General features: G+C 40.1%; 1 protein-coding gene across 1 annotated transcript; it reads left to right on the top strand.

Moving 5' to 3' along the window:
* The first annotated feature begins 3038 nt into the window (after positions 1-3038).
* Positions 3039-11611, top strand: FGA (fibrinogen alpha chain). The gene is made up of 6 exons (XM_039539718.1): positions 3039-3147; positions 4922-5050; positions 6547-6730; positions 8053-8198; positions 9279-10377; positions 10761-11611. The coding sequence occupies exons 1-6, from the start codon at positions 3097-3099 to the stop codon at positions 11468-11470; spliced, it is 2319 nt and encodes a 772-aa protein (XP_039395652.1). The 5' UTR covers positions 3039-3096; the 3' UTR covers positions 11471-11611.
* The last annotated feature ends 1712 nt before the right edge of the window (positions 11612-13323 follow it).

Below are 13323 nucleotides of genomic sequence, written 5' to 3'. Positions count from 1 at the left end.
ATCTGCAGCACTCTCCCAACAGCTTTCAGCAATTCTCTCTCAGTCTCATGCAGCTCTCCCCTGGCAGCTCTTACTGGATTCCTGCTATTCCTTTCTGTTCCCCTTTTTCAACTGTTTCCTCGCTCTTTGGTGGGATTCTCAAACTAGATGTTCCTCTGACTATCTCACCTGGGGGCCTGCTTTAGTGGGTGTGATCAGACCACACCTGCTGGATCATATCTCTACTGGATCAGGCCCCAGCCAAGAGCGAGCAGGTCAGTAATTTTTGTGGCTGGGTGTGTGTTCCAGAAAACCTGTGGTTAGGGCACCTAAGTCTCATTGGGGTTGGTGGCTTGAACCCTGTCCCTTCCCTCTGCATTTCATTCCTGTCTAGCTTTGGCAACTCCCTGCTCAGCTTGCTTCTGAGAATCTGTTTGTTAGATGCCCAGCACTCCCCATGTGTTGTATGGGCATCCTTGATGCCTAACAGTAACAGGGTGCCTAGGAGTTAAGCATTACAACACCAAAGTCCCTTTGTGTGAATCTAGCCCTTTGTTGACAATCATAGGAGCAGCAAGAAATGGTGCATGAAGTTAAGAATGGAAGAAGGAGACAAATGATTCCATTCAACTTCCTTTATTTCACTAGGAGTTGAATTGACCCCTCAGGGAACAATGAACATGAGGAGAAGCAGGAGCATAAGAAGTGAGAGGGTGAGAAGGGGACTGCTGGATCAAGTTATTACGAATTAAATTTGTTGCACGCAGTTAGCAGTAAGTTTTAAAATGGTGTTACAGGATGGCACACAGATACAATGGTGCAGCATCAGCGTGGTGAGGATGTTTGTGAATGCCTATTGTGGTGCAGTTTTGAAAACACAAGAGAAAGTTTTATTCACTGCATAGTCCCACATCTGCATATGCTAGATTTTGTTATGTTTTGGTGACAGTTTTTGTTCCAAAAAGAAACGCTGTCAAGTATTTGACAGGCAGTATAATATTTACTTCTTTCCCCATATCCTTAAAAATTCTAAGTTTTGTTTGAAATAGCTATCATCATCTTTGTTTTATATTCCAGTGGCACCCAGAACCACAGATAGAAATACATGATTCGTATATAGAAGAGTTCACAGAATAAGGTCCCATTCCAGCAAAGACACATGCATATGCTCTGCTCTTATGTTATTATGGCAGCTGATAATGTTCTGCCTCTTAACTGAAAGAAACAGGTCATTGCCAAAGATGAGTGGATGAGATACATGGAATATACATAAGTGAAGGAGAAACTCTCCTATTATTTAAGGACAAATGCAAATCTGTTATCCAGTCTGGACCCAGTTCTTCTTTAATCCAGTAGGAAAGGTTCAGCCAATGAAGTTTATAAACACCACAAGCACAGTATTTCACCAGCAGAGTTTATAAACTCTGCTAGTGTGTTGGACTTACAGTTAAAATATGCTCATGTCTCTGCTCAATATATAACTTCATATGAACTGATGAACCATCGTTATTAATTCTGTAGAAACCTTCACATGGACTGGATCTTAATAACTTTGCCAGGATAAGATTCCAAAGCCCTAAGAAACAAAATATAAAAAAGGTGAACCAGTAAAAGCATAAATTCTAAATTAAAATATTTTCTTTTGTGTGACAGCCAAAGCACATTTAATAATGCAACAGAGCTTTCATAGACCAACACCTACTGAATAAACAGACATGTTGAAAGAACTTTTTGTGCCACCAGGTTATTCGTTAAATGGGTTTCCTTGATATTATTACACATATTGATATGATTGCAATGGTCACCATATCACACACTACAGCTATTTTAAATGGGATGTACTAATTCTAAAAATATTTCTCCTATGCTAAAGCTCCCACTTCATTCTAAGAATAACTACATTGCTAATAAATCAGTGATACTAAATAAGACTGAACCAATCCCTATTTCCCTAGCAGAAAGAATGACGAGAGATATAACCCTCCAGCACCTAGCCCTATCTCATAATATAGGACTGTTCTTATATTTTCTGTTTTTCATACTTCCCTTTAGAAATGTCTGGATCTTAAAGTGTATGGTCTACATAAAAGTGGGTATCATTAGGAGACAGCTTTATCCTCTGTATTTGTTCCCAGCCATTCAGAGGTACCAAGCTGCTGTACAATTGCTGTTTATAAATCAATGTTTATTTCAAAGGAATCAAATGAAAAACATGGGACACAGGACACTTGCTCAGGGAAGATTTGGTCAGCCATATAATGTATCTTGTATATAGCAGTGCAAGTTGAAAACAATGGGAAAAGTTTCATACCCAAATTCTACTTTTTCTTTTCTTTTCTTAATTTAAATTATATTTTAGTAGCCAGATAAAATAAAGCACGGGGATATATGTATTTCATACTAAGCAAATACAGTTTAATTATATAAATGTGTAAACAGCACAGTTTTACAACTACGGTCAGCTCTTCAGTCCTTATTTGACGTCAGAGGGAAATTTGTCTGAGTAAAGAGCGCAGGATGAGACCAACCCAGAATTATGAAAATGGCAGAGCTGAGCATGGGATATCCATAAAAGCATCTCTCAGTAATTAGTTCATGTCCATGACCATATATATCTTGAATTAACATTTATTAGACTATGATCTTGCTTCCTTTACTGCAGTAAGTAGCCCCATTGACTTGAAGTCCACAGAAGGTAATCATTCAATTAAGGACAAATTTATGATTTTATGATTGCTTAATTATGCTATTTAAATACCAGATTTGCAGCATGAATATCTTCCAGTGGTTAAGTATTGTTGGCTATTTTACATACACGTTATTCCAAAATTTAGTTACCAGAAACGAAGCTGTAGACAATTTCTTTCCTGGAATGTGGGTTCTACCCCCGCCCTCTCTTTCCCCAGGCTGGCATTGCACAAACTTATCTAGAGCAAACAAACTCAGGAGCTTGTGCAAGAGGCCTCAGGTAACCAACTGGGGGCGTGCTGCATGCAAGTCTTCAAACAGAAGAGGACATAATGATTAATCTAAGCAGTTCAGGAAGGTTTAAAATGAAGCAAAAACCAAGTGGAAGGTATCCTTTCTGTCAGACTCCTCCTCAGCCTGCCACCGAAGATGATACTGCTGAGGATCTTGTGCACATGGCTGTGCCTCAGCGTAGTCTGGGTATGATTTCACTTTATTTGACTCTTTTGATATCTTGGCTTTCTCTTTTGAAAAAAGGGCATTTTATTGAATGAATATTCACGTAACAAACTAAAACAAATACTCTTTGGTTAGCTTGAAAAAGACACAGACACACACGCACTCAAGCCTACCCTAACCACTTCATTACTGGCCCTTCCCTCTTGAGTCTCTCTACATTTTATTGTCAATCTGGTTCCTCAAGAAGCACTGTAGATTAATTTTGCTGAAAGTATCTGGCAACACGAAGAAGATAAATGGCCAATAATCAGTAGATTCAGAGGTGAGGCTGTAAGTCCTTAACCTATTCCACTGCACCTAGGTACAGAGGTCTCCAAGCGCTGCGTGGGATTTTAGATGTTATTAGCCAAATTCTACTCTCAGTTGCACGCCTGGATCCCAGGTGCCTTCAGTGGGATTCTCTGGGTGTACATGAGACAGAATTTCATCTCATCTTGCTGTAGTTCGTAGGCACAGAATAAGAACGTTGCCATTGATTTCAGTGGCAGCATTATCAGGCTGAAGGAGAGCTAAGGTGTAATTATTTTTTTCAGTAAGAAGAGCGGTAGCCTTAACTCCCAGCTATGCTAATTTAAACCTGTTGTTGGCTGGTTTAAGATTCAGCCTATAATACTCTGTTAAATTCTTATATGCACATTTCCTTATTATTCTTTTTGAAAGAAATTAAGAAGTCAGAGTGTGTGGGGTGATCTGATCGAACAGAAAGGGTCAGTTTGGAGCTATTACAATCTATCATGTACTTATGTGTAAAGTCAATTTTTAAAAGCCCATGGAACATATTTAGGAACTTTAAGGCTTTTGGGGTTTTTTTTGCTCATTAGATTAAAGATACATATGGGCCAGATCCTCAGCTGGTGTAAATCAGCAGTAGTCTGTTGATTTCAATGACTTTTCTGGAAGCTAAGATCTTCCTCATCTCTGAGTTAATTTTTATTCTACTTTGATAGTTTGTAATGTGGTCAAAGGTACCCAGTGGCACCTGATACCTCCCAAAGACATCTGTACCGTCGGTTAGAGAAACAGAAATATTGCTGTGACCACTTTCCTGAACAAAGATTAGTATGCATGGTCAAAAATCCTTATGACATTTTGATTTAGAATTGGTGAACAAGGACTTTTTCCTCTTTCAGGATTAAACGAAATCTTGGTATGTTTATTTCCTCTCTCAGACACCATATTATTATTATTTTCCTGTGCTTTTAAAGCTATATCTTCCAATAAAGAGTTATAAACTTGTAGTTAACATCTGATTTTGACCCCTTGTAATTTAAAACTACCAGAAATAATAAAGAGAAATCACCACATAGCATTTCTATGCCCAGTTGTAGCCTACAGTGTAGACTGAAAACAGAGATTTATTTTAGAAACACTCAGGGGCTTAACTAAAAGACTATCAATTCAGTTTAAAGCAGCTGTTTTTATGTAAACATATAATATTAAATGCATGCTTAATCATTCTGTTATTAAAAATATCTTAAGCATCATCCTATGCCATAGTTATCTGCTTTTACTAGATTAGAAGGAGAATCTTATTTGGACAAAACAAAACAATTTCATGCAGGTAACTTATGGACTAGATTACTTACACTGACTGATTATATTTTTCCACATGCCTATTTCTGCCATAGGCTAACTGTTTCATAGTATGTTCAGTGACTTCAGTTGTATCACTTCATTGTACTGCCGTCTGTGAAACTAAGCTCATTTTTGCTTTTTTCCCTTGTCTCTATGGCAGGCAACAAATGAAGATAGCACATTTTTGAAGGAGGGGGGAGCTGTGCGTGGCCCCAGGGTGATGGAACATGGAATCCAATCCGACTGCAAACAGGATAAGAGCTGGCCTTTCTGTGCAGATGATGACTGGGTAAGAAAAAAGGAGGGAAGCAGAAAGCTCAGCTAATCACTGTTACTCAAATGGACCTTAGGTGCACTACACTTCCTTGGTGCCATGAACGTTTACTAAATATATCTTAGATCCGACGTGGTATATCTGTAATGCATCAGTTATCATAGCTGTTTTACCTGATTTTCAGATAAAACTGCTTCATGGATCAGCAAAGTACTTGTAAGGGCATCAGAGTTGTGTTCATAATTACAGTCCCATCACCACGTCACTAGAATCCACTATATCACCAATAGTGCATTCATTATTGGATCTTCAGAGCACCAAGATCCAAGCTCAGTGAGTGCTGCAGGGCTACCCTTTGCCATGTGCCAGGTGAATAGTGGCACAGAGCCTCCCACTTCTAAGCATTTTGTATGGAGAGATAGAAAAGGAGACAAAGGAACAGAGCAAGGAGGGTGAGAAGATCACAGGGAAATTAAAAATGAGCCAGTGAAAAAGAGGGAGAAAGGAAAGAAAAAAAGAAATTGAGGTAAGTTTAGAGAAAGACAGAATCAGAAAAGTGCCTTAAAGAGAAAGAACAGTTCAGAGTGGGATATTTTGAAGAGTATTGATACCCAAAGACTAAATGGGTGGTGGAGGGGAGGAATATTTATTGGCAGGAAAGGAAGAACAAAAACAAGTTATTTTATAGAAAATCTGATGGCAAAATGTTCAGTAAAATATACACACTGTTTGATTGACTGGATGTGTGTTTTTATAAGCAGTCAGTCATAAGGGGTCAGGTTCTACACCATCTGACGTCAATGGGAGTTTTGCCATTAACACCAATAAGAGCATGAGCATTATGTATAGTGATTGTTGCTTTGAAAATAGTAATCTGTGCTCCTCTGAGTCCTCTCAATCTTAATCCTCCTCTGGGCACTTGCCATTTGTATTTTGGCTGTTTCCAAATCTCCTTGGTTTTGTAGGAACATTTTGCTTTTCTTAGACAAACTTCTATTATAGAGGGGCAGATTCTGCCGCTATTCCTCAGACTGAATAATGAATTTATCCTCACAGCACCTCTGGGGGGGGGTTGTCATTGTCCCCATATTGCAGATGGGGAACTGAGACGGAAGGCCTGATTACTCGCTCCAACACAGCAATTTTACACTTGTTTAACTCCAGTGATTTTGATGGAATTATACCATTGTAAAACCGATGTAACAGGATAAAGAATCAGCCCCACATTAATTTTGCCAAGCTCTCAGAGGACATCTGTAGCAAAGCTAGGGACTGAAAGCAGGTCTTTTGAGTCCCAGTCCAGAGTCTTAACCACAAGACAATCCCCCTTCTACTGAAAATAATTGGACTAATAGTGGAGTAAGTGGAATATGTAAGATAAATGAGGGAATGAGGCAGAATCTGGCCTTGAGCTCATTAGTGGGTTTCCAGGCTTGTACAAAACGTGATAGTCATAATATTAAAGAAATGTGTATCATTAAGCTATTTATCTTTCATTTTTCTCATTTTAGGGTCACAAATGTCCTTCAGGCTGCCGGATGCAAGGGTTGATTGATGAAACTGATAAAGATTTTCATCACAGAATACAAAGAATTAGGAACCTGTTGTTAGATAATGAAAACAAGTACAAAAAATCTAACGTGTTAACTGTGGAAACAATTAACTTCCTGAAAGGAAATCTGGCCAATAGCCACGGTAAGTATCAACATGTGCTGTTCTAAAATATATATCAACATTATGTTAACTTCGGCTAACAGCAGCCAGTTGAAAGCGGGTTTGCTTTGTCCTTCTTGTAAGATCACCATGGCTTAAAGATATTGGGCCTGACTCTTCCCCGGATTTCACCAGTTTAATGTTAGTGTAACTACATAGAAATGGAATACACCTCTACCCCGATATAACGCTCTCCTCGGGAGCCAAAAAATCTTACTGCGTTATAGGTGAAACTGCGTTATATCGAACTTGCTTTGATCCGCCAGAGTGCGCAGCCACCCCCACCCCCGGAGCACTGCTTTACCACGTTATATCAGAATTCGTGTTATATTGAGTCGCGTTATATGGGGTAGAGGTGTAATACATCATAAGGACCTGTACTTTATGCCTTTCCTGCAGTTAATGAGATTTTTGGGTGTGCGAGAAATGCAGGATCAGGCCCTAAATCTATATCTATATCTGAAAGAAATATTTCAAAAGCAGGCCTGAGAGATAGCAGCTGTTGGCTATGGCAGGTGCAGAATTAGAACAACAATAATCTTCTACAGTATCGATCTTCAAACACAGCAATTTACATGGGGCTGAATCCTGTAATCCCTTTGAAAGAGAAGTTCTCACTGATTTTTTTAAAAAATCACTTGTTCTTTTACCATAGTTTTGAGACTATTGCTGCATCCCTGTAGAAGAGAATGCTTAATTATTTTTGAAAATAGATATTTTCTATTGATAAAAAGATATTTCCTTTTCAGAATTATACTTTTGCAAGAAAAATATTTGTGCAAAAGCAAGAATATATTTGCATTTTGTATCTAATTTCACATATCTAAAATCTTCATGATTATAGTCCATGTTTGTTTCAACCACATAAATTCCATTCGTTTATTGCAATATTTTCTTTTTTTAAAATGGTAATTCTGTCCTACAAAAGGAATCAAAATGTGCTTGTTTTCTTTCCAGCACAGCTGGGCTAATGTTTCCAAAACACACTAGGTTCCTTTCCTGCACTATTTTGCACAACGAACTAATATTTAATTAAAATAGATATGCTACAATACTGCTTATTATCAAAAAGGCAGATCAAACATAATAACAAGACTCTTAACTAAAATAAAATATTGTGCTGATTTCTACCTATCCAATATTATGGTAAACATATATACTTAAAATCCTAAATGGATCTTTTTCCATGTTAATTTGGATCCTTGTAAATGTATTTCTGATTTTTTTTATTTATTTGTTTTGTACCTGCTGTTCTTGGGGGAGAAATCTCCCATTCAGCTGACAAGGACATTTTTCTGTTCCAGATAGTGACACTAAATATGGACAAGTTTCAGAAGATCTGAGAAGGAGACTTGTGACATTAAAGCAGAAAGTTCTTGTCCAAGTAAACAGGATTAAAGCACTGCAAAACAATATCCAAGATCAGGTTGTAGAGATGAAGCGCTTGGAGGTAGGTGACTGTGATGTAACTTCTGTTATTTCTAAAGCATGGCTACAAAAAACAGGGGCGGTCACAAGGTTATTGTAGGGGGGGTTGTGGTACTGCTACCATTACTTCTGTGCTGCTGCTGGCAGCGGCTCTGCCTTCAGAGCTGGGTAGCTAGAGAGTGGCAGCTGCTGGCCGGGATCCCAGCTCCGAAGGCAGAGCTGCTGCCAGCAGCAGCATAGAAGTAAGGATGGCACGATATGGTATTGTCACCTTTACTTCTGTGCTGCTGCCTGCAGTGCTGGGCCCTCAGTTAGTAACTGCCACTCTCCAGCCACCCATCTCTGAAGGCAGCAGCACAGAAGTAAGGGTGGCATGGTTTGGTATTGCCACACTTACTTCTGCACTGCTACTGGTGCAGCATTGCCTTCAGAGCTGAGTGCCTGGCCAACAGCCGCTGCTCTCCAGCTGCCCAGCTCTGAAGGCAGTGCAGAAATAAGGGTGGCAATACTGCAACCCCCTCTGCAAAACCCTTTTGGGTCAGAACCCCCAATCTGAGAAACGCTGGATTCCCCATGAAATCTGTATAGTATAGGTTAAAAGCACACAGAAGATCAGATTTCACGGTCTGAGATGTGTTTTTCATGGCCATAAATTGGGTAGGGCCCTAAGTATAGGCATGTGATTTTTTGACAGGTACTGTAAGTTCCCCTTCTCTACTAAGGGCCCAGTTCTGCCACTCTGCCTTGCTCTGAGTAGTACTGTACCTTACTCCAGGAGACTCCTACAGAAATCAGTGGGACCACACTATACAGTGTGAATAAGAATGGCAAAAATTGGGCCCTTGCAGGGATGATTCTAGGGTTCCAGTATTGCCAATTATACATGCTATAACCATCAGTGGATCTTTGGTGCTTCAGATTGAAAGACTGAGATTTGAAGCAGCCCAAGTTCAATTGTAGGCTGGAGCACAGACAGTTGAATGAGAGGCAGTGGGCTCTAGTGTAACCACCAGAGTTCTCACTCTGGTAAAAAGAGATAGTTGTTTGAAAGAGTCAGGGATCACCATTTAAATAAATGTATTTCTCTCTATCTCTTGTCAAGGTGGACATTGATATTAAGATACGTTCCTGCAAAGGATCCTGTGCTAAAAGTTTCAGTTACCAGGTGGACACAGAGAGCTATGAAAACATCCAGAAGCAGCTCACACAGGCCAGTTCAATCAATCTGCAGTCTGAACTTGAAACTAGTTCCTTGAAGGTGCTGAAAATGAGGCCACTGAAGGACTCTACTGTTCCTGGGCATTATAAAACTCTACGTCTGCCAGAAACCCAAGAGCTAAACATTCTTGATGATATTAAACAGGTTGTGATGACCCTAGAACGGGCAGAAGCAGAGGCAAAAGGCTCCTCAGTAGAGACCTCACATGTTTCAGTGGGATCAGGTGTAGGTGGAGGACTACGAGATGGCAAAATAGTGATTCCTGGTTATGGAAAGGAATCTGTTGGTTTGGGAGAAAGACCTAGCTCCTCTGTAATCCACCATACATGTACCAAAACTATCACCAAAAAAATTATCACTGGTCCTGGAGGCCCTAGAGAAGAAATTGTTGAAACAATGACTTCACCTGATGGTTCTGACTGCTCCCATTTTCAAGGTTTAGGGAAGGAAGAAGTAGCAGGGCAAGGGGGCACCTTGCATGTCAGACTGACCTCTCAGGGTGAGAGAGGAGACTTGTCTGAATTTGATGGCTTAATCCCAGACTTTGGAAAATTTTTAACCCCAGGGTTTGGGTCTACTGGTAGCAAATTCCATACTACCTACACAAGCACTAGTGGTACTGACCGTGGAACTGGAAGTTTTAGCAGTGGTGGAACTGCTAGTCACACTGTGAGTACTGGAGGGTCGGAGAGTTTCACAGATCTAAGGGAGGGGGAAGAGGATGTCTTTGACACATCTAGATTCCCTTCCAGCAGTGGCAGTTCGGCTCATTCCAAGACAATAATGACCAGCAGCAGTAGCAGCTCTACTAGTTTCAACAAGGGTGGCTCCACTTTTGAAACCAAATCACTAAAGAGCCGAGCAGTGACTGAGGAGTTAGGTGGGTTGCAACACGATGAGAGTGGAGAGGATACCCCAGACTTTCGGGCACGCAGCTTGAGAACAGGAGGAGAGAAGCTTGGAACAAGCTACACTGGGACAGGTATCCATCCACATGACTGAAAATAGATCCTGAGTTAGCAGAGCCAGATTCAGTCCACAATCAAACTGACGCACTGGTTACACTGCAATCCATTTAAATTTGATTATACAATGCAAGCAATGTGTCTGTTTGTTGCCATTTAGGATAGGTAGAGACAAAATTTTATATCAATAATTGGATGCTAAATGAATTGCACAGAGAATGTTATCTGCAATTTAAATTGCATGTAAACTCTGTTTTTTAATGTTGCATGGCACATTTCCCAATGGTGACCAAAATATGGTTAGCAAGTTCCCCTCAACATTATTACTGTTTGGATTCCCGTGAGCCTATGTAAAGTTTTACTGATAACTTCTGTCAACCAGATCAACTTTTTTTTTTAGACTGTGATGATGTCCGCCAGAAACACACTTCTGGTGCCAAAAGTGGCATTTTCAGAATCAAGCCAGCAGGATCCGATAACGTTTTTTCAGTTTATTGCGACCAAGACACCACTTTGGGAGGATGGCTTTTGATCCAACAGAGATTGGATGGATCAGTGAATTTTAACCGGACCTGGCAAGACTACAAGAAAGGTTTCGGCAGCGTGGATGACAAAGGGAAAGGAGAGTTCTGGCTGGGCAATGAAAACATCCACTTACTGACCCAGAAGGACACTGTCCTTCGAGTCGAATTAGAGGACTGGGCTGGCAATGATGCTTATGCAGAATATAATATACATGTAGGTTCTGAGTCAGAAAGCTATGTCCTCAGTGTCTCTGCTTATGAGGGGACAGCTGGGGATGCACTCATCGTAGGCTCAGTGGAGGAAGGTAGTGAATACACAGCTCATGATAACATGAAGTTCAGCACCTTTGACAGGGACAGCGACCAATGGGAGGAGAACTGTGCTGAAGTGTATGGAGGGGGCTGGTGGTACAACAACTGTCAAGCTGCTAATCTCAATGGCATTTACTACCGAGGAGGCCAGTATGACCCAAGGAACAATGTTCCTTATGAGATTGAAAATGGAGTGGTCTGGATACCATTTAGAGCCTCAGACTATTCTCTCAAAGTTGTTAGAATGAAAATCAGGCCCATAGAAACCCAGTAGGCAAACCACAGTAAGACAGGTTATTTTATTTTTGTTTAATATACCTCAAAATACATGGTGTGTCTTTACCCAATCAAACTGAAGGCAACCGAGACACATTTGTGCTTTTAAAAAAATAAACATTGTTTAATTGTAAAAGCATTTCTTCTGTCTTCTTATTCACAACCAATACAGCTTGCAAAAAATGTCAAGTTTTATAAATCTTTATAAAGAATAATAAAGCTATGATATTATAGCAAGCATAGATATTACAGGTTTCAGGAAACATATATTTCTGATGGGAAAGTGTTTCTCCTCTGAATTTTGTTAAGTATTTTCACAAATTAAGCAAACACACACACTTAAGGTGATAAAGTCAAATAATGATTATAGCTTGCTGGTCTCTTCTACTCAGTTACCGATATTCTAGTAGAAGTTAATTAATAAAAAATAATAAAAAATACGCTAATATACAGTGATTTTTTTCAGGACATAGTTGGAGGGGCAAGCTGATAGATAGATAGAATCATAATTTCTGGGGTCAATAGATCACATTTTAAATCAAGAATTACATTCAATACACAGAAAAAATGAAATAACATCAAAAGGTGGAATTTGAACAGTGCTTTGCAACAAGCCAGCTGGTTCCCATAATAGTCCCTTTCCATTCCACATTCTTTTTAAGACATATCATTGTCTGGCTATGCCAAAAGAATGACAGGAGACATTAGATATGGGTTTAATCAGGCTGCAACTTTATTATTAGACAGATGTCTGGGACTAACCTGGTGGATAAAATGCGTGCAGTACAAGTGCAAAATGTATGTCTCTCCAGCAGATTCCCTGCTGGAACCTTACTAATTCCAGCCAATTCCGGGGGGGGGGGGGAAGAGGGTGGCTTTCATCAGCTTCACCCCCCCTCGCCTTTTCATCCAGGACCCTCCAGCAAATCCCTTGCCAGGATGTTACCGACCACACCCCCTCATAGGAGGGGTTAAGGTGGACTATAATGATGGGGGGGGGGGTGTTGGCTCCCTGCTGTACCAATCATAAGAGTCCCCAGCTGCCCCCAGTTTGCTCAGTTACCAAGCACCTCTCCTTAATTCCTTTTCCAAGGCATTTTTTTTGTTCTTTTGTGCCTTAATTTATGGAGTACCTGCACTGAACATCCATTATACACTTAAATAAAGAGTTGCGTTCTGAGTGAAGAGGGAGTGGCCAGGCCCAGCTGACCTTTTTAAACCCTTCATTCCTACATGGTAAGTCATTTACCACGCTGGCAGCTCTTTCAGCAGCTTTACATCTCCCCTCCTCCCCAAAGCCAAAAAGCATTGCCTTCTTCTCCCGGCCAGCCAGCCAAACTCCTCCCTGCTTAAGTGCATGGTGGCGATTTGCTGAACTTAATCATTTACCTCAACTGCATTGAAGAATTTTTTAAAAGTCACACAAACTCTTACTGCAATATTCTAAAATATTCCTTGAAAAGGGACACTTAGGAACGGGAGCCCTCCTTTAACAAGTTAGAAAATGAGTGGGTACCTATGCCCCAAATTATACAATACATCACTTACAATACAAAGTTTCTATTTTTGTAGTAGGCTTCCTTTCAGAATGAATTGTTAGACTAACACTGGGCCTTTTCAATGGTAAACCCACAAAATCTAGAGTATCGTCTCCTTTCCACCACATGAACATCCTTTACTCACAAGCAGGACATCACATAAGTCACACAGGCAATTTATAAAACCTTTTCAACCCTTTACAAATGCCCACTAAATTAAAATGCAATTATTGCTCTTGAAAGTCATTGTACAAATAGCATTGTTGGATCCAGTATTTGCCTGTCATAAACTCCCAACATAAGAAAAATTCAG

The sequence above is a fragment of the Mauremys reevesii genome, linkage group 5, assembly GCF_016161935.1.
Source record: "Mauremys reevesii isolate NIE-2019 linkage group 5, ASM1616193v1, whole genome shotgun sequence".
Taxonomy (NCBI): Eukaryota; Metazoa; Chordata; order Testudines; family Geoemydidae; genus Mauremys; species Mauremys reevesii.
Note: the sequence above shows the minus strand (reverse complement) of the source record. Positions and strands in the feature narration are given on the sequence as shown.